The 22,459-nt window shown below is 43.2% G+C and overlaps 1 protein-coding gene across 3 annotated transcripts in view; it reads left to right on the forward strand.

Moving 5' to 3' along the window:
• tbc1d22a (TBC1 domain family, member 22a) overlaps positions 1-22,459 on the forward strand; it is a 79,447-nt gene that overhangs the window by 18,399 nt on the left and 38,589 nt on the right. Inside the window, exons 7-11 of one of the 3 annotated variants that reach the window (XM_086021720.1) lie at positions 3,406-3,534; positions 5,316-5,378; positions 5,735-5,800; positions 9,102-9,216; positions 19,094-19,200. In XM_086021720.1, the coding sequence (XP_085877846.1) occupies positions 3,406-3,534; positions 5,316-5,378; positions 5,735-5,800; positions 9,102-9,216; positions 19,094-19,200 (480 nt within the window). The remainder of the gene's footprint in view (positions 1-3,405; positions 3,535-5,315; positions 5,379-5,734; positions 5,801-9,101; positions 9,217-19,093; positions 19,201-22,459) is intronic. The other 2 variants (XM_086021719.1, XM_086021718.1) reach the window with 2 other exon arrangements.

Consider the following 22,459-nt stretch of genomic DNA (forward strand, 5'->3'; position numbering starts at 1 on the left):
AAGCAGTCTTAAATATGTGCAGTCCAGGAGTTAAACGTGTAAATGGATCATTTTAGATGCATCGTTGCCCGGGTAGACACTATCGGATCAGAATGTGAATCTCAATCAGATAGCAATCGCGTATTTGCCAAAGCTGCTGTGCCGTATCAGATTGGCTCTACTCCGTCAATTGCACCATCTCCATACGTCAATGATGAATTCCCACACATGCCCAAATAACAACTCCGCTGCGAATCTAAAAAAAAAAAAAAAAAAAGCACCCTGCGGCCAATTAAAATAGCGGTAAATAGCGTCTAAATATGGTACATTAGAGGTGCATCGACCATTTAATAGGAAAATGATTCCAGAGGCGTATTGCATACGTTCTGTTTAAACCAACGGCGGGTCGGGGGCTGGTGGGTATAGTTGGTTCGTTCCCATTAAGGGGTACATATTTCAATTCTTGATTTCTTAGTTGCTGCTGCACAATGTCACATAATTGGATATTGGATCCATACTGTTTGCTAATTTAGCAAAGGAAATGGAAGGAATACTGTAGGAAACATAATTAGGTCCATTTTCACACCGCATATCAAGAAAAAAAAAATACCTTAAAATAATGTAGAGCTCACGTGTGCTTACAAAGTGCATCATAGGGCAAATGATTTAGAAAATCATGTTTTTTTCCCCCCCTCCTTAACTCATTCGCTGCCATTGACGGATTTAGTTGTCTTTTCACACTGCAGCCATTCAACCCCAGGAACTAAATTATAATTTTTTCAAACGTTAGGATAAAAGAGGGTCTGAAAATGTCTGGCAGTGAATGAGTTAATATTGTGATTGCGATCTAATATGCATTTTTTTTTTTTTTTTAAGGTCCTCTCCCTTAACTCATTCACTGCCAGATATTTTCAGAGCCTCTTTTACCTCTTTACGTTGGAAAAAAATTGAGGAAAAAATATAAATAAGTTCCACGGATTTAATGGCTGGACTGTGAAAATACAACTAAATCCGTCAATGGCAGTGAATGAGTGAAGGAGAGAAAAAAAAAACATGATTTTATAAATATAAATAAATCATGAAACTAGCTAAATAACGGGTAAAGAACTGATGAGGAACAATGGTCATTCACAGCAGTGTATGAGTTGATAATCCGTCGATACGGCTCCTTCTTTTGGTGTGCTTATTTTTCTGACTCCTTTCTTGTACTCTGCATTTGAAAAATACAAAAATCAAGTTTAAAGAAATGGATATTAGCGCCTCCAGTCAAGAGACAAAAACAAATTCACGGAAAGTTTTTGCTCAACTTTTAGCCTGTCCCTTAGCGGGACCATTTGTTTTCCCTCCCTTAGTCAAAAATAATTTAGATGGTGCTAAGGCTTAGTTAAAAAGAAGCTGCTTCATTTGAAGTCCCCGAATGGATTCCCCAACATGTCTTTACTCCGCTTTTCAAGTGGAAGATCCATTAGAGAGATGGAAGGTTCAGGAAGTAGATGCATTCAGAGGAAGCGAATGAAGACACGAGGTCTATTTTTTTTTTTTTTTTTGCTGGCAGATAACACTGAGGCGGCATTCGGTGCTGCACATTTACACTTCACTCTCCCCCTTTTAAACCGGTAGACCACAAATAAATTCAAATGTAGTCATTTCTCTGAGAAATGCACTTTCCTGCGCGAAATATTTGATGATTTGAAAAGCAGCAGTTCATCTTAAAACTTAGCTACCACTTGCCGGCGTGTGTTCGGGCACGTGTGGGTGCTCGCTCCTATCGAGCCGTAAAGCAGCCGCGGTGTCGCCGACCTCCGCTAAGCTGTCCATTAACCTTTAACACACACACACGCCCCAGTGTAACCTCGAACCCCGACCCCCCACCCCCCCTCTCCCACAATTCCCCTCCACTCCCTAGCATTTATCTGGCAGCCACCGGGTTAGGAACTGGCCTGTTGGTGTGATGGCTGGGCTTTTATTTGGCGGATAAACCACAGCGGGGAAAAAAAAAACTGTGTAGCTGTCGAGAGGTCGACGAAACCAATAGCGTCCATGTTGTTTATTTTGCACGTTATTAACTTGTCGAAGAAGAAGTAAATGCTGAAGCTAAGGCGGTCTGTTTCAACAATTCAAAGCCAACTTACCCTGGCTGAAAGGGTGCATAATGACATAATTTGCGGGGTGGAGACGTCCTTCCATTCGTCAAAGTACTGAAGAGAGTAATAGATAATATTAACGGTCAATTTGGAGGCCGTAATTGCTTAAACGTACTGTTATTAAACTGTGAGATGGTCTTCATATTCCGCCTGTCGAACGTGTGATTTAGTTGTCAAGCACTCCGACGCACCTCGTAGTTTATTCATGTAGACACGGGATTATTCTTGAGCTCTTCTGTTCCAAAGATTTAAATTAAATAATTTAGAGCCCGTGCGGTCCCACAGGGCGCACCGTCATGAGTTTGCCATCTCTTTATTGCATAAGCATCGGCGAGTCGGGGGCCAAAAGTTTGTAGTTTATCACATCTCCAGTTTTGTTTGCACTGTTCATTGCACAGTAAGCAATACCTGGGAGAGGAGACGGGCCCTTCTTTATTGACAGTTAAAAGCAGGTCAGGGTTTTTAAATCAAAGACATAAAAGATACTGACACGCAATGTATGAAAGAGATAACACAATGCAAGGAAAAAAAAAAGCTTCTGGCAGTTGAAGGAACCAAAAAGATTGAATTTAATGAGTCCCAAGCGGCTGCTTCATGTTTTTGTGCGCTACGAATACACACTTGTTTGTTAGCGTAGTCTCCAAACAGCTACCGCCGTTTATTATTTGGACAGTGTTATGGATGTGAGTACAAATATTTGAAGTTGTTTGTGTCCGATATCAAGCCACAGGTGGGCCAATGAATGAGCATAACTCATTCACTGCCATTGACGAATTAACTCGTCTGTTCACAGTCCAGCCATTTAATCCCAGGAATTCATTTATATGATTTTTTTTAAACGTTAGGGTGAAAGGGGGTCTGAAAATGTCTGGCAGTGAAGGAGTTAATAAGAGAAAAGCACCACAAAGAAAATATGTGGTTTGAATGAGCTTGCGGCAAGGTCCATTCGTCGTATTTTAAAATAAAACTTTTATATGCACTCCTTTTTTCATTTAAAATAGTCTACTTGCCATTTTTTGCCAATTGTGATTTAACGAGCGATTATTTATTTTTTTTGAACACGGCATTGAAAGGCATTCATGGCCTGTCAGTTTGTAACAGTCTCTTTTTAGCCAGTCGGAAAATTGAAGAATGTAATGGTAAAGGTAGTAATTCTTTTTGTTTAGGCATCTTAAATAGTAATAAAGTCCACACCCCTAAAATAAAAAGTGTGTGAAAATGATTAATAGAAACAATGTTTCCCCATCTGCTTCAAATATATATGCTATGTGACTTTTCTCAGGGTTATCTGCCTGCCAATGCTGAGAGGCGAGAAAATGTCCTTCAGAGGAAGAGACAGGAGTATTTTGGCTTCATCCAGCAGTACTACGACTCCCGCAATGACGAGCACCATCAGGACACGTACAGACAGGTATATATATACCGTTTATGTATTTTGGCCCGCCCACCCGCACGCACGCACACACACACACACACACACACACACACACACTCAAACAGTGCAACTGATTGACCTTCTTGTTCTTTGTTCACATTGTCTCAATGCCACTCCTTGTCTTGACTGCTTGAAGGACTCAATGAGATAAACACAAGAATTCCAATTACAAGGGCAACACCTTTGTTTCCAATGTGTTGCCCAGTGTGTTTTTGTGTGCGCGTGCGTGTGCTTTGCGCATGTCCGTGTGTGTGTGGCAGGATCAGCGAAAGCGGTGATTTGACCAAAAGTGCTTTTTCTGCGTTTGGCCTCATTCTAACTGAGGCTATGTGATCCACTTGTTTGATAATAAAACAAGTACTGCTCCTTGGCTTTGAAAACAACTCTTTTGTCTTTGTTTATCGTCCAGTTGATTTCGGACCGATGACAAACATCAGAGTGGGCGTCGATAGCAAAACTGTGTCATACTTCGCCCAATTTTGCACAAATCTCTGTGCCAGCTTGTTTTGGTGACGACTTGGATTGTTTTTGTTTTTGCCAAATTCTTGAGCGCTGATTTTCTGTCAATGGGTGCAACTTTCTGGCACTTGAATTTGACAACACATTATTTTATTTTGTTTATTTGATTTTTTCATTTATATACTGTACAGTCGTCACCATTTTGTTTTGCGGTGTGTTTGTGTTCATGTGCTGGTCCGTCAGCTAGATGGAATTTCTCCAGGTGTTTGTGTCTGTCACTCGATGACCTGTTTTTTGTGGTGGTCTTTGCCTTTTTGGGCATTTTTCTAGATTGCTTTATCAAGCATTGCTTTATTCCAAAGGCTTCAATTCAAGCCTTTAGAATCCACACGTGGATGTTACACACATAATTTTGTTACCTTTTTTTTAAAAAAAATTCTATTATTTATTTTTTCAATTTGTCATCAATTTTCCTTCTGCGGCCCATTCTCATGGAACTTAAATTTCTGAATATGTGGCTATAGTCACAGGAACATTATTGGAACTGATACTTTTATCGCGCTTGTCTATAATTTTCTCTCTAATCTCCTGAGACAACTCTGTCATTCGCTTCCTTTGGTCCCTGTTTAGTGTGGTACACACCATGTTACCAAATAGCACATTAACAACTTTCAACATTTAGTTTGAAGACACCTGTGATGCTAATTAGAGGACCTACTTTGTTTGACAATGTCTTCTAGGGGTACCACCATTTTTGCCCGGACCTGTTAATAATTTAGTTGAACCAATGTCTGATTTTCATTGGTTCACTTTCATTACATTGTATTTATCGTTGCTATTATTATTGTTTGTATTATTATTTCTCTCATTAACAGAGGGGTCCCAACAATTCTGCCGGTATAATAAACTCACTGTTTTTATTTTTGTCGTAGCACCAAGAATTTGAAGCTACCGCCTGCAAAACTTTTCGAAGCAATTAAAACCAGCAATTTTTTTTTTTTTTTTTTTTTTTTTTTTTGCAAGACTGACAGATTGGTTGTGCCATTTTATTTGATGAGGCATTCGGGACCACAAACCCACGCAATAAACTAAATCCTGCTGCAAGGTGCACAGCGGGATTGCATTGATGGGATGTTGGAGCATGCAAGCATTTTCATCAATGCTGCACCTCAACCCCCCCCCCTTTCATATTGATATCATTTCTATTTGGAATTACTTTTCTGAACAGCCGAGAAGGATAAAGACTGTTAATGTGAGCGTGCATGTTTTTGTGTCTGAAATGTTCTCTTCCATGTCAGATCCAAATAGACATCCCTAGGATGAGTCCTGAGTCTTTGGTGCTACAGCCAAAGGTGACAGAGGTAAGGGTGTACAGGACAGTGAGTACCCCCTCCCAACCTGGTTGTCTGTGACATGCCACGCCATCCCTCAAAAAAAAACAAAAAACAAAAAAATCTGCCACAATCTGGACTGTCTCAGTGGGCTTGGCTCCAACCGCTGACCTGCATCCATTTTTTTTTTTTTTGTTCCTCCCTTCTGACGGTTCTGTCCGCCTGCCATGTCGCTCACCCGCTGGGGTGCACTCTGAAATTAGTGCGCCTTCAATCGAGGACGCCGAGCCACACTAACTGTCGCCCCCGTCCGCCGTCTGATCTGTGCTAACCTGCCCGTTGCTTCAGTTTGTCTTTTTTTGTTTCTCCCTTTTCTCTCTCTGCAGATTCACATTGACATACCGAGAACTAATCCTCTTATTCCTCTCTTTCAACAAGCTTCTGTCCAAGAGGTGAGACAAGCCCCTTCCCTACTCTTACCCCTTGCACGAACATCATTCTTTGCCCTCTTGATTTAGGGCAGAAACGTTGAAAAAATGTACTGTAGTCATGAAGATGAAAATAAAATGTTTTAAATATGCCTCAGAACAGGATAGAAAAGCCCTTGTTGCCAGGCAGGAATGCAGCATGGGACACTTTTTCACTTCATACAACCCCAGGCAATAATTATGGAATCAGCAGTCTCGGAGGATCTTCATTTGGTTGTTTAAATTTGTAGAAAAAAAAAAAAAGCGGATCGCAGACATAGACCAAGTGATGGAGAAAAAATATGGAATCACTCAATTCTGAGGGGAAAAACAAAGGAATCAATGAATACAAAAAAAATTCCGCCATTGCGGGACCGGCTTGGCTCCACCCAGCTCGCCTTGGTTTGGGCCCATTTGTTTTCCACTCCAAAATAGTCCCGCTGCAAAAACTAGTGAGAGCGACACACCGAGTACCACGCAGTGCAAAAGTGGCCTCATAAACTTCTTGGCAAGGCTGCAACAAAGTTAAATATCAAAGCCCTTAAATTAAACAATAACCATTCATAGTAAAACACAAACCAAGGCGCCAAACTTCTAAGCTAAGATGCTCAAGCCCTTATCTAATAGGTTATTTATTGGTCTTGATAAGAAGTTTTGTTCCCCTGCGCAAAAGACAAATTTAAGAACCAGCGGCCTCATAGGGAATAAAAACGAGGCTTGTGGCTAATGAGGTTGCCAAGACCACACACACACACACACACACACATCTATAAACACGTGCGCATGCACACACTAACGCTCATTAAGGCATATGCACGGGTGTATTGCACCACTTTTGTGTTTGCGCCAATGAAGGCGAGCGAGGTGCCATATTAGCATTCATCAGTACACAAACAAAGTCGAAGCGCATTAGCGGTTGCAGTCACACAGCACGTACCTTTTGCCCTTCTGTTGTAAAGAATACAACTCAAGGCTGGGAAACATCAACCATGAAGCGTCTGTATGATGATATACATCATATAAGCCCCCCCCCCCATCCGTCCCTTTATACAACCCCTCACATTTTTCCCCCTTTGCCAGAGCTCTCCCTTTTTGCAAAATGAAAGCCACAAGCACTGATTTGAAATATTCCGGCTCCCCCCCCCACCCCAACACGTGCGCTTCCCCTCATATGTATCACGATGCAACAGACTCCAAAGGGCCTTTTTTTTTTTTTTATATGGTTATGCTTGCTGCAGTGCCACCTGAAAATCACCTCTGCTTCATTTCATTCAGTTGTTTGTTTCTGCGGCAGGCAACCCCCCTCCGACCTCCCCCGCCTCCCCTCGCGGGGCTCGGTGAAATTTAGGCAGTCAACAGTCTGCTCCATTTCAGGCGGAGCGGGATATTGAAGCGTTTCTGCGGGGATTTCATAAGTGATACCTAAGTGTTTGTGTTCGGTTTGTTTTCAAGCAGTCTGATGAGTTTGCGGTATACTGATAGCCAGTTATGGGATTGCTGTGTCGAAACATTTCGAATGCAGACAAGATGAGGATTTATTAGTATTCATTAAGGGGTGGCCATGATAATCAGTCAAGAAATTGAGGGAAAATGGAGTGCGCTACTTAGCTGCAAGCAGGCGCGGGGAGTTGCTTTGGCTACGTCCAGGCCTATGCGACTTAGTTAAAATAGGAGCTCAGAACATGCAGTTCGTCCCACCCCACTCGAATCAACGGCAGCAAACGTCAATGGCTGTTTATATTGGATGGCAACAATCCAAAACTATCGATCTAAAAAAAAACAAAAAAAAAACGTTAGAACCTACAATCGGTTTAGCGTACTTTTAGAAAATGTATTAATTAATATGAAAGACTATTTATCCACTTGAAATAGCAATAGAATAGAAGTAACTTCATAAAAGCGTTCACAAAATTCTTCCAAACAAGTGCGGTGTAAACATGAGTCAGTAAGTCACAAGTCAGATTCAAACAATGATGCTTTATCACTTCCACTTTTCAATTTTCATGAAACAATTTCATGTCAGCATTGAACTTATCTCGACACGAAATAAATAAATGAAATAGACGTGTAAAAAAAAAAAATAGCCTACCGACCGATTGAAATGAAGCCAATGTTTTTTGGGTTTTTTTCCAAATCGTCGTATGTGCAACCTGAAGATGCACTTCTACGACACTGCGTCTATTTGGATTCGCCGATTCAAAAGTGGCTTTGGAAATGCTTTCATAAAACTTTGAGGGAGAGAAAACTGCTTTAAACAAAAAGATAACAACATTAGCTTCCATTTGAAGGTGCTCGTTTTGTGTCTTTTACATACAAAGGTTGGCTTATTTGCCCGTAATACATCTTTGCGTGGGCAGCGGGCTGATGCTTTTTCACTTGAAGCTCTTCTGTGTGTAGGAGCCAGTGTGAAATATGCATGTCAGATTTTGAAAAGAAAAGTGCCATTACTCCCCCCCCCACCCCCTGCACCAGCGCCTCTCTGTTTGATGGATGGGGCTTTGATAAAGGTGTGGAGGCAGGTAAGGGGGTAGACCAGAGGAGAGCTACATCTAACAATCACCCCTGACTGCCTTAACAGTGATTGGACTTATTTAAATAAACCAAGAAAGAAAAAAAAAAAAGAGAAAAAAGCATGTCACCATGTCTGTGTTTTCCCTAACACAATGAGCTATGAGGTTATTTTGGAAAGTGACAGCAACATGACATACTCTCCTATATGGGGGTGGGGGGGGGGGCGTGATGGGTATGATGCGGGAAAGGTGCTAGCAGATGTATGTGTACCTCGGTGGAAATCCATTTGTGCGCGAGGAAAACAAACCCAGCATCCAGCCGCCTCTAATTCACCCGAACTGACAGCAAATGCCGGACCACTCAAACGGGCGACGTGAGCCAAAATAAATAAAAATAAACAGGAATGGCCATGGCTGAACGACAACAAAAATAGTGCTGTTAAAAAAACAACAACAAAAAAATCTAATCTGTTTAGTTGCTAGGTTATTTCATATTTTTTCTCCCCCTCAGTGCTAGGGTTGCTAGATTGTTGTTGCTGGTACGACAACTTTTTTTCTATTATTATTTTCTCAGACAGATTCCCACTGCAAAGCAATGCTCTTCCTATTTAATTGCATTTCTTTTTGCAAGCTTGGCACGCCTCATATTGCTCTTATTGCACACAAGCGTCCCCCCTTGCATGCCTCACAAATTTACACTGACTGATGTTTTTTTTTTAAATTTTTTTTTTTATGACAATGAAGAGGCAATTGTTGACGCTGTATCTCTTGTTTAGATATTTGAACGGATCCTTTTCATTTGGGCCATCCGCCACCCGGCCAGCGGCTACGTGCAAGGCATCAACGACCTGGTCACGCCCTTTTTCGTGGTCTACGTCTTTGAGTACATCGGTGAGTAGCTCCATTTTCGGCTTCATTTTGTGTCAGTCATCTTTTCTTTTCTTTTTTTCTTTTTTTTTTTTTTAACAACCCTCTGCTGCAAGTGGCTCCCCCCCCCTTGTTCACAGTTCATAGAAGCACCTTTCACCTTTCCTAGCTGGAAAGACTCAGGGTTCATTTACTGCTTCATCAGCGCAGGTCACAGGGAACGAACACCACGGCTCTAAAGACTGTCTTTCTTCGAAACGCCTCAGCGCCACCTCAGAACGCTTTCTCTACCTTATTTTCCCGAGTGAAATTTCTTCTGTGGAAATAGTTCTCCTCAAATTGCCTTCTCTAAGCAGCTGAGAGATTCAAACATATATTTTAATATCAGCATATAAAATGCGATTACACAAAGGGCTCAGCAACATTCAGGGTCAGAATTTGCGTTTGACGGTGATGTTCAATTTTTAATCTGCTTTTTTTTTTTTTTTTTTTGGTAGTGTTAATCTGCTTCAATTTGTTTTCTCAGACTTTTTCGGCGTTTCAGAGCCGTTCAAAATAGAAGTACCAAATTGGGATCCTCTGAGGGGGACCTCGCATGCACCAACCACTGTCACAGACACATTAGGGCCCCACTTTAAGTGCAAGCCAGCACGCAAGAGGTTGGAGATTTTGGAGTCGCTATTTTAATCCCCCCCCCCCACCCCCCATTTGTTACAACTTTTACTTTGAATTATTTCAGCACTTAGCACTGCGGTATAGAGCAGCTGCAGTACAACCTTGAACATATGGGAGGGAAGTTGCGAACTCACTAAAAGCCATTCCGGCAAAAGCAGCGACAATGTGAAATAAAACACATTTTCATCCCTATTGCAAACTGTAATGACATCATCAAGTGTCCGTATTTGGTATTGGCGGGTACTCAAATGTAGGTACTTGTGCCCGATGGAAAGTCGTATCGCGCATCCTTAATCCAGAATATTTGTGCGTGTCAGTGATGTGTACTCCTTGCTCCACGCTTTCATCATGAAATCCTTTCTTCTTTGCTTTTTCCTTCAACTCTATCAATCTCCACCTTCCTCCGTTTGTTCCGCCAGCCTCCGTGGGCGTGAACCAAGACCGGGGCTTCAAAGCGGCACGCCGCGTCTCTGTTCTGTGCGTGTGCGTCAACGTGCGCTGATGGGCTGCGACCAACAGGCACAACTAACAAACCTTTTTGTCGTGCCGCAAGGCAACTCGTGCGAGTTATTGTTGTTGTCAAGGCCAGGCAAAAGAGCCAAAGCTCTCGTTAGGTGGGGCTCGTTTCGTTTCTTGTCGCGAGCCGGTAGGAAGTGTGACATTCACCCTGAACACCCCTTTAATGTTTTTCCTCAGTTCCCTCCAAATGTATTGGAATGGCAAGATTATTTTTTGGTTTCTTCCAGTTTCAATTCATTTTGCATGCCAAATTTTGCTAACATACATGAGTCACATTCTAGTTTATAATTAGTAATAATTTGTCCGTCCGGATGGCACAAAAAAATAGTGCGTCCGAGACCACAGGGAACGTTTGTGTTTATCCACCTGGAGTGGGAAGCAATTTCGCTGCTTTCGCTCTTTTCAAAGAGGAAATTGATTTAAAGCGTCTACCGTTCTCATTTCCAATTTGCGAGCCATTGTGTTGGCTTTCGTCTTTTTCGGCTCGCGCCATTCGTCGGCCAGAAGTTTGGGTCAGCATGGGCCACAACAGGGCTTCGAGCGAGGCCAGCCGGGCGTTAATTGACCGGACACCGGATCCATATTCCAATCTGCATGCCGGTGTCGACGTATGGATCCACGCTGAGGCGAGATCGGGGCGAGGGAGCGACTCGAAATGACAGGGGAGGAAATAGAGGCAGAAGCCTGACGTCTCTGGGAATGACAGCAGGATAAACAACAGTGCAGCAAAACAAGATCTTTGAGAAAATGAGTGACTGCGAAAGTGCCCACATGCTGTCAGATGGCGGGCGCTGCGTCGTCGCTATCAGCCGGGGAGATGAGTGGCCTGGTGTATCCTGTCACCATTCTGCACTTTGAAGCAACACTTGTCACAGCTGGCAGGAAGCGGTTAGCGTCGCTGTTTGCTCCCCTCGTGCCGTGATCAATATTCTTTTCGGAGGAGCGCATATTTTGACCGAGGTGAAGAACCATCTGCAAAGTCGGATAATCTTTGGATATTTGTCAGACGCTTGTTAAGAAACAAGAGTAGCTGAAGGAGCTCAAACTGAACAGTTTTAAACCAGAAAGCCTCGACCGATCCCTTTAATCTCTGCTAAATTGAGTGGAATTGGTACATTCCTTTAAAAAACAAACAAAAAAACAATTTGTTCCTGGTGGGTGCCCGGGACCAAAATTATGGATGATGCTTCTTTTGAGGGGGGGTCACCCTGAAATCATGAAATTAGTCAGAAGTAGCCTAACGATTGGCCAATTTATTCATCTATCGAGTTGCTATGATATATCAATCATTAATGGGCTTGAACATATCCTTTTGCCCTCTTTTGATATCGCGCACCTTGAATAAATTGCAGTAATCTCCCAGAGTCCAAATATCCGTCAGGCCCCGCAATGTGCTGTTGCTGCATCTACATCACGGTAATGACACACAAGACAGGAGCGAATTGCTTCAAGGTAATCATACTTTGCATGACCTTGTGAGAGAGCTGTTCTGTAAAAGACACAATGACTGTCACGTACTCTTAAAAGTTTTATTTTTGGACCCAAGTAAAATGTCTCGTGTCATTGGCTCCAATCTGACACAATTACACTCCAGCCGTCTATTGGAGTTTCAGCCCGTCCAATGCACAGAGCGGCGTGGTCACTTACTGCTCTGCCGAACCCGCCGAAGTGACAGGTGAGTACCAGCTGCCGAGCTTCTGGGTCAACGCTTTCAAAGGCTGGTTGCGGTCGACGTCCATGTAAGCGCACTGTCGACCAATATTATTAGCAGTCACTCTGCCGCGCAGCTAAACACTGGCAGAAGATGGACAAAAGGCAGATCGCAGGAATCCTCGCGTCAGTTTAACCAGTGCCTCTCCTTTGTAATACTCGACATACTTAAGGCTGAAGTCTGTCTGCACAAATTTCCTTTCATCAGCTTCCACTTGGATCATCTGGTCCGCAGCGCCATTAACTCAGTCGATCCATGCGGCTGCTTTATATTGTCGTTGCATTTTTTTGCCCACTGTTGTTTCCACACATTACTTCATCTCCTCTGAGCCTCTGCTGGAAAATTCAGCGGGATCTGACTAGTCTAGCGCATGGCCCGATTGACCCTTCACAAAAAAGGCTTGACCCAAGATTGTAAGTCCACATAATGCGTCTGGAATCTCGGCTATGTGAGGACAGAGTATTCGGAGTGCTCCCTTTGCCCCCTAAATTTCAAATCTTTACACCTCACTGAATTGGAACTTATTTTGATGAAAGCGCTAAAAAGCGAGCCGTCGACTTGGATGATTGTACATTAATTTCATAGCCACCAGATTATTATAATAGCCTTCTCCAAAGAAGCTATATTGAATGTGAATGAGCTCATTTGAAAAGAAAAAAAAAAAAAAGGGACGTTGACACGTTTCTCCCACGCCGTCTTCCTTCTTGACATCCTTCCTGTTATTTACTCTACGTCGATCTATTCTAGCTAGCCTGGATGCTTGTTTTCGCCTTCTGTTTTAATGGCTATGACTGGCTCCATGTTGCCGTTTCTGCTTGTTGCTTATCTGCTTTTACTTACTCTAATTCCTCCATCTTTAATGATTCAGTGAGATTATTGACTCTGTGAAAGCATTGTCTTCCCCCAGTTTTTCCCCTCGCCATTTGTATTACCTTCACAACCCGAGCTTTGCCTCGCTGCAGTGTTCTACTGTATAGGCTTTAGAATGCAATCACCCTTTTTCTGGAGTTAAGTAATAGGACTGGGACCAGGCGAAATTGAATCAGCCGCGCAGTTTTGACCCTCAAGTCTCCGTCTTCACCCATCAATCGCCGCAATGTCTGTCTTCTCATATCACTTTATAGTATTCGCATTGTTGGTGTGTTGTTCCGTCGCGGTCAATTTGCACCTCCTTTTGGTCATAGCTTGTGGTTGATGTGCGGTTGTGTTGCTGGATTGCACTTTCAAAATCAAGACCCCAAAAAAAGTGGAATTTGAGGTTATTTCAAGTCCTGGCTTCACAACATGATCCATAGATCTGTAACTCAATCGATCTGGCCCTTTCCCTCAGTGCAAGCAGATATGATCATCATTCCTTCTGATAAAAAGCAATAGGGCTCAGAAATTCTGTGTAGAAATAGTTCTGTCAAAGAGTGATTTATCTACTGTGAATAATCATAAGCGTCTATTGAATATTTTTAGAGTAAGTTAATTACTTGACTATAAAAAGCCTTAAAATTGAAACTCGACGAGAAGCTTCAGATCTCTTTGCGTCGCTCTCGCTCCCCCCTCTGTCACTGCCACTTGATTGGGACAGAAAAATATGTTTTTATCTTTGGATGCCTCGCGCTTGACCTGATGCAATCGGATGCAACCGGCACAATCATCGCAGTGGGGTCGCTTGCGTCACAAATTGTCGTATATATGGCCGTAAAGGCATTTCACGGAGGATGATTTGCATAAATGTGTCTGCATAAATGGTGGTGACGATGCCCAAAAAAAATAAAAAAATAAAATACATATATATATATATATATATATATATATATATATATATATATATATATATATATATATATATATATATATATATATATACACACATACACACACACATTAAATCCAACTGTACTGAGGCATTTCATCGCCCTTCAGCTTCACTTTTCGTATCCTCAAACGTGTCTGCTGCTCTGCATAATGTCCGTGTACCGCTGTTCCCCTAATGTGTTTTATTCCCAACTAAACCCGCAGATTACACACGGTAATGACTTAATGGACTTCACTAGCAGGATCTCAAGAAACTCTCGTCAGCTCCCAAATGTGCCCGGTATATTATGGAGGCTGATTTATTATGCTTAAGCTGGAAATGAACATCATAAAGAGATTGACCTACTGCATTTGTGTCAGAAAAACAAGCTAAAATAACTTTTTTTTTTTTTTTTGGACAGTTTTTGTTACTGTAAACATATAAGAAAATGCAGCATATGACCGTTGTCATTAATAACCCATGATTGTGGTTTTGAGTAATGAATCAGGCTGGGAGTTTTTGAAAGCCTCAGGAATCGTTTGCAGGTGTTTGGAGTGAATTCGTTGATTCAGATGATTAGGTTAATAGCGCGTTTAGAGTACCTTTTCATGATATGCACATTTTTTGAGATGCCAAAATCATCAGTATTAAAACAATAAAACACCTGAAATATTTCAGTTGGTGTGCAATCAATCTAAAATATATGAAAGATAAATTTTTATCATTACATTATGGAAAATAATGAACTTTATCACAATATGTAATTTTTTTTTTAGAATGACCTATATAAGCGATTGACTATCTATCCACTTTTGTGGCACTTCACTTTTCTGTCTTGCGGTAAACACTGTGCAATAATGCACACCCGGCTCTATTTTTACCCCCCCCCCCTCCCTCTCTTGACATTACTATGGTGACCGGATTTCGATGACATGCGGAATCAATTGGAATTGTATATGTCGTGCCGCTGGCCAATATGACAGCGTGTTCCAGGGAGCGCGGCAAGCATTAGAGATATTTGCGCCGCTCAATTAACATGATGTGGTAGCCTTACTCAACATTAAAGCGTCTTCTCCCGAGAAACAATCTCACCCCAGGGTAAGTGGGTCATTATGTGCCTGCGCCAGATATGGTATTAATATCTGTATTCCATTTCTCGTCAAGGATTTACATTATCTTGCCAAGAGCTCTGGCGCCTGCCGTTTGGTGCATGGGCATTATCGCGCAGAAAATGGGAGATTTTGTGGCCCAAGGGTTTCTTTATTACTAGTAAGGGTTGAGACTTGGAATATGGTGTTAGATAAGCTTGTCGCACCCAAGAAGTACCAAACGATAGCATGGAGTGACCGTATACGATGATCTGCCCGCCGTTGGTTACGGTTGCTAACGCTGACAAGTTTTCTGAACCGACCTGGGCTTACAATGGCCCCACTCCCTGGTGAAATGTTATCGCGCTTTTGGGTGCAAACCTGATTTCAGAAGCAGGCAGCAAAGTTGACGTCCACGTCAAACTGGCGCAAGAAAATAATCCAAAATAAATCAAGATGGACATTACAGGACAATGACATTAACTCATTCACTGCCAGACATTTTCAGCCCTAAAAAAATTTAAAAAATAGATAAATACATTTCTGGGATTGAATGGCTGCATGGTGAAAAGACGAGTACATTTGTCAATGGCAGTGAATGGGTTAAGGAGCAACGTTTTTGTAAAGCTGGTTATGTCTCTATTTACTATTGAAATCATGAAAGAATTTGGCAAAAATAGATCTAAAACAGCCGGCAAAATAGGTAAAAGGGCTGGCAGTGGTTGAGTTAATTGTTCTGCCTATCAGAATACGCTAACATAGACAAAAATATATATATATATATATATATATTGTGTAGTTAATAAATAAAGCTTGAGCACATTGTATCATCGTGATTAGATTTTAAAAGGAAATGTACAAAAAAAAAATTACATGTATATATCAACGTGGTGCGCTGTGATTGGCCAGTCCGTATTTCCGGTGTCTGGCTTAGCGAAAAGGTCAATTGACAGGTTTTTGGGGGGGAAACGAGATGCTTCTCTGTGCATAAAATTAATCAGCTTATTTCTCTCGAGAGTCGAGATTATCCTCTCAAGTTGAGGAAGACTTTACAAACACACCTCATCTTGCTACCTCGCGGCCCTCCCCGCCCCCCCCGCCAGCGCCAACCTGTGTTTCTTCTCATTATTGTCAGCCTAATCTCATGGCAACCTCCTGCTGCGATTGCCTGCATCACATGTATGAGTCAATGTGTTGGTGACACCCCGTCTTGCCAGTTGACTCGCCTCCTAATGATGCGACAGCTTGAATGCCACCTCTGGAAAAATGATCCTCTCTCATTAACGTTGGTGCTATGGCACTAATTGCGCTGTGGCTGCCTTGCCTAACCCCCAGTGCGAGGTGCAGAGGGTTTGCATGTGTGTCTCATCTGCAAATGTTAGGCCTCCAGCTCTTGCACTTTGAAGGTGGCAGGGAGATTGTAACATGTTTAGAATCTTTGCCTTAATAGAAAGTCATTCAATTAATTGGATTAATCCCGAGCCGCCGCTGTAAATCACAAGTAATGACTGCACCACTTGCTTTAATCTTATGGATGGTGAAATTCTGTTTAAACAACGGCGGCGCTCTCTTGCAACATGGCATTGCTGGTGATTAATTTGAACCAGCAGAACGTTGTCAAGCAGGATGTTTTTTTTTTTTTTTTTAAACATGCACACTCACTTTATGGTTACATCATGCTAAATTAGGTCTTATATCATCTTCCATCACATTACCTTGTGGCCTGTAGTCGCAGAGGGCAGATGGCCACGCTGGTTGTGAGCGTGCGTGTCGGCGCCGGCGCCCGGTCTCCCGAGGTGTGACCCGGCGCTGCGTGCCAGGCTATGCCAAGTGCTCACAGCTGGCTGCAGTCAAGCAGTCGGTCTCGCTGGACATGTTGAACTGCCCCCCCCCCCCCCCCCCCCGCACCCCCACCCACCCTGCGCCACGACAAACAGGAAACGAGCCCTGGGGCTTGGCAGGAAAGTGGATCTGTGTCCGGTAGAGAGAGCGAGTCGAAGAGGGGAGTAACAGCTTGGAGAGATGGGATAATGTCAAAGACTTGGGTGGGAAATTAATTATAATGAATGATGGAAAGACTACTGTAAGTGAATGTCTTTGGAGTGTTACACTGGTTTAAATCCCGTGGACCCTCTATCTATTTTCCTGTACCTGTTTGCCATCCATTGGCTTCTTCGCAAATGAGCCAAGCCAGGGCCTGGCATGCGGTTTCGAGGATTCAAATGTCACTCAAGGAACTAGTTTGAGCAGCGTCACTGTCACACTCTGTCAAAAACTGAGGAGCCCATGTGCATTGTTGTCCATACTACAGCAATTCTGCTTTAGCATAACCAAATGTCTTCCCTAAATTTGGGGCGCCTTTTAAAATACTTTGTAACCACCGATTTTGGGCGGTATATACCTCACAAGGGGGGAGAAAAAAAAAAAAAAAAAAGCCTCTCTGAGACTCTCGCTTGCGAGCGCGTCCTTAAATTCCCCAGCTTCCTATTTGTAAAGCATTCCTACAGAGACTGAGATCAAATTCCAGACACAGAGAGTTGTCAGCTGTTCCTTTATGTAAAGGCACAGCTCCAAAGTCACCCTCGGCGAGAATTGCATTGCATCGTAATATGGGAGAGAGCAGAATTGAAAGCAGTTGCGGACTTTTCGGGCCAGGCAAAAACCAATCAACATCTTTTGCTTTTCTAGAAGCCGACTCTCTAGTTTTCTCTTCTTTTCATGCCAGTGTCGCTTCTTAGATGATGGAACGACCAACAATACTCCCACTTTGCCGGTGGATCAAGTGCATGGTGACAAGCTTCCTTTGAGCCTCATCAAGCGCCGGGGCTGCTTGTGAAGTGCCGGGCTGTGAATTTAACTAATGACATCAGGTTCAACTGTTTCCTTTTTTTTTGACATTCATCCACTCAGTTTGGTTTTCCACCAGCCGTCGCAGGGGGCACTGTTGCCTCATGGTCGTCACAGCGGAGTCGGTCCCAGTTCACGGCTTCAGTCTTCTCCTCCCTTTCCTGTGTTGTGATGAGCTTTGCCCAATTCCAGGGCAACCGTTGGACTCGTGGCAGACATCCCTTCTAATCTGCTCCCGTCAAAGTTCACGTTTTGGAGCACAGCAAAGTGTCCGGACTTTTGGATATTTGGCGGTCTTTTGAAACGGCAACCGATTGCGTGATTTGAATGCCGGTCCGAATACATGGAATAGCTTGCTACGGCGCTTGGCGCTGATATGGCGAGTCAATGATACGGGAAGGGTTTATGCACATGCACACACTTTCCATAAAGTGGAATTGTTAGTGGCTTTGTAGCTGTGGCCTGCTTCCAGCTCCCTGTCTGTCATTCTGTCAGACGGCGCATACCCATTACAAACCAAACTACATTCCACCCAGGTTGCCAAGGATACCAAGCAGAGCTACCAGCCAGACCCCGGCGCCCCTCCCCCTCGACATACGCGTCGCGTCGTACAATTCTGTCGCTCTGGCAAAAACTGCAGAACATTTCTCCGAAAGATGCCAACAACTGCCTAAACATTTTCCCTCCTCCGTTCCCGTCTGGCCGGCCGGTGTGCTGCGTTCTGGTCCACTCTCGATCATGCTTAATCAGTCTTGTCTCATCTGCTCTCCACTGGCTGTCAGAATTCTGTCAAAGCCCCACGCTGTCCGTCACACACGACTGCCGTTAATGACGTGTGATGCCACCCACTGTTGTAGTCGCCCACTTTAAGAGGACTGACTAGGGACTCGCCGTGCTTGAATATTTCCTTCCCCGTGGAGCCATTTTTTTTTAAACATCTTCAACAATTGATTGATCATTTGCAAAGCTCGACTCTAATCGGTCCTCGCTGACTCGTAATTGCTTTGTGACGTCCGCATCAGAGGGCCCTTTCTCACCATCGCTCTTCCTTTTTAAGCACCATTTCTATTACCAGGCTGTCTATCCCTCATTCCCACTCTCTCTATTTATTTTTATTTTTTTTCTTGCAAGGCCTTTTCAGTGTAGTGGGCTTATTATAGCGCCCCGTGCTGACCAAGTAAACTTGAATTGCTCTGCCATACCCTCCTCCCTTCCCTCGCTCCATCCTCCTCATTTCGAACTCTGTTCACACTCTCCCTCGTTTCCCTCCTCCAGAGGAAGAAGTGGAAAACTTTGACGTGTCCAGTCTCCAGGAAGAGGCTCTGAGGAACATTGAGGCTGACAGCTTCTGGTGCATGAGCAAACTGCTGGACGGCATCCAGGTAAGCGTACTGTCATTGTGTGTTCGAAAGATAAGTGGGGGAACTCTCTTCGCACACTTTCACACTTTCACACCAATTTACTGTACATGCTGAATCTCCAAGTGTCTCCACCTACACGCTGCCCGAGGGGAAGATCTTCCAGTGTGGGCTTTTGATACTGTGGTAGTAGGCGGGAGCTGCCGGGCTCTTCTTTCTCATTGGTACTCATTCTCATATCCCTGGAAGATATTTGATTTACTGCTCGTCCTAGAATGTGGCTGTGGCACCGCACACAGCTTGGAACTCTAAATCGGTTATTCCCAGCCATTGTGCCGCAGGAAGTTTCACTTAACTCATTCACTGCCATTGACAAATTTACACGTCTTTTCCCAGTCCAGCCATTTAATCCCAGGAATTTATTTATGTTCTTTTTCCATTTTCTTCAAATGTTAGGGTAAAAGAGGGTCTAAAATGCCTGGCAGTGAATGAGTTAATTTGGTCCGATAACTATTGATTGACTGCAAACAATTAAATGCTCTTCCACCAGATGGCAGAAGTTACAATTAATTATTTTTTTACACATCAAAACAATGCTAGGTTGCTTTCCTAACCCACTCACGATTTTGAGCCGATTGGGTTAGTTTTACCCAAGGTTGTATTCATTATTTTTGACCCAGCAGATCGGGTTGAAAATCAAATCCTCAACCCAATATGGTGGGTCTAAATAACCCAGCATTGGCTCTGTGGGTTACAAGCAGTTTTTCATATTTTTGATGGTGTCCACGAGACTTTTTTTAAACACGTGCCTTTGAGCAATAACGGTTGGGAAACAAATATGATACTTAGAAAGTCTTCCAATAGTTGGAATTTCACATTCCCCGTCCAAATTACAAAGTGTGATATATTTCTGTAGTCTTTCATCAAAGGTGATTGTGCGCGTGCGAGCATTAATTCATTACAGTCAATTTGTCGGCGATTCATTTTGGAAATTAATAGTCACTGTGCCTGTGTTGTTCCTGAGGGAGCAAAGCGGAGAGCAAGCTGAAGTTGCGCGCCAAGGATGTAAGAGAGAAGAATGGAGTGTGTGTCCGCGTGTATGCTTTTGTGTGTGCACGGACGCTGTCGTCTCCATGCTTGTGTTTATTTGTGACCTTGGCTCCAAACTAATTATGTACAATGCATCGGGGAAGCTGTGTTGCCCCCCCCCCCCCCCACACACACTCCCCCTCCCCGCTTTCTCTGCATCCTCCACCTTCCCTAATGCTTTTTAAACAATCCGGCGGAGGCTGAGTGCTTCAGCAGCGTAATTAGTTGGCGATCCTTTCTCTGACCTCGTCTCCAAGCCGCTCACATTCTCTATTAAACTACGCTGTGTCCTGAAGGTGGGCGTCTCAGGGGTGGAGAGGAAGGGAGTCTTGTCTGTGTAATTACATTTATTCATTGGCTTTAAAGCGCTTCGTACATCGGCAGAAAGTTGTCACGCTGTTTTGTTTGAGGCTAATTGTATCACTATGCTAATAGAAAGATGCCTTCGAAAATGCTGAATATTTGGGGAAATGTGGCTGTATTTTTTTTTCCCCCCGCCGTTCTCATCAATAAAACTGCACTTTTGCATAATTTTCTTGTGAAAAATCTAATTTTGTAGCTACGGCAAACCCCCGTTACTTTCGAGGAATCGTGACTGAGCTATGCAAAAATCAGTAATTATCACCCCTCCTAAATTGTGTTTTATAATTGCCAAGTTTACCGTTCAGGCCGTTAATATACTGTAAACTACGATCCCAAAACCCGATATCATTTCAAATTTATCTCGCAACACTAACCTAAAAAATAAATGGTATAAATAGCTATTGTTGAGCAATAATGACACCTATGTGGGTTTCACCGTTATTTCTTTTACACCCTCAAGGTAGGCCAGAATTTAGTTCCCATTTAGTTTATTCACCTTTTGATTCGTTTCAACTTGGAACTGCTGATTTGATTGTTCTGTTTCACTTTGTTCTTGAAATGGACTAGAGCACGTCTACAGTGAGTGGCAGATTGAGTGGCAGACGTGTGCATCCTGCGCTCGTCTGTCCTGCCCGACACGGAAGGCATAGTTAAACAGACAAACACTGCTGCGAGAGCGTGATCCCGGGCCTATCAACAAGATAAGCACGCAGTGCTGCGCAGCCCATTTCCACATCAAACTGGCAGCTGACAGTAGCAACATTGAGCTCCCGCAAACATGTTTGAACTACCTAATCCTCTCCACTCACGTTCAAATAGTCTGGTCTTTACGGTAAAGTCATCTAATCCAATAAGATGACTCTACCTCTCGCCAGATAGACCCTTGAAGAATCAAAGAATTACAGTTAATTAGAGGATAAAATATTTGCAAAATGCGAATAGATCTTATCCAGATTAGCCTGCGCGCCCATTTGATCGAGCTATTTTAAGTCGGCCCCAGTCTTCCCTTCGTATTTCGAGCAGCTAATTACTCTTGGACGGTGCTAAATTGGACAGCACTTGCAGACAACTTATCTAATTTAACTTATTACAATGGTTCCACATCTCCAATCAATTTAAACGGAGCCGTCGCGTCTGTCCGTCGATATGCCGTTGATAAAAAATATTCCAAGGCAATTTGCAAATTATAATCCGTCATTAACATGCATGGTGATGTCGCAGCGTGAAATCCATAGACGACAGCTGAAAGTGCATCCGATATGTGGCCGTTTGCATCTCACCTCCATTTCACGGGGAGGCAAACCAAGTCAAAAAGTTCAAAAAGTCCATTATACAATTAGCACGCCCCAGAGGGTGCTTGGTTTTTAAACCTGACGAACACCTGTTTCTTATGCTAATTCTGTGAATATGCCTTTTGGAGCCGTGGCTTTTAAATGTATCATTCAGCCAAAGATTGAACATTGGATTTTTTTTTTTTTTGGGGTGCTTACAGCCACGCTGGGATATGAACATATTACTGGTAGTATCGAGTAATAAAGGGCGCAGCGTGGCCTCCTTCAATGATTTAGATCTCACGCCATAATTTGGCATACAACTCTGCATACAAAATGATGAAATGAAATGCCGTTACTGATTGACCTGACAAATGTGTAGCATACAGTGTCCAATGATTAAAGGCTTGACAGTTCCCTTTCCTGCTGCTCCTTGTTTGAGCTGTATCCAAGCCCTCATTTGGAGCGCAGGCAGAACCATGTGTGCCCGCTCATTGTCAAGGCAACCATCTGTTTCCGTGGTACCAACCAGAGACGGGGTCTCTGTTGAGTAGGAGCAG

The sequence above is a fragment of the Filicampus tigris genome, chromosome 22 (genome assembly GCF_054856515.1).
Source record: "Filicampus tigris isolate MCC_2025a chromosome 22, RoL_Ftig_1.0, whole genome shotgun sequence".
Taxonomy (NCBI): domain Eukaryota; kingdom Metazoa; phylum Chordata; class Actinopteri; order Syngnathiformes; family Syngnathidae; genus Filicampus; species Filicampus tigris.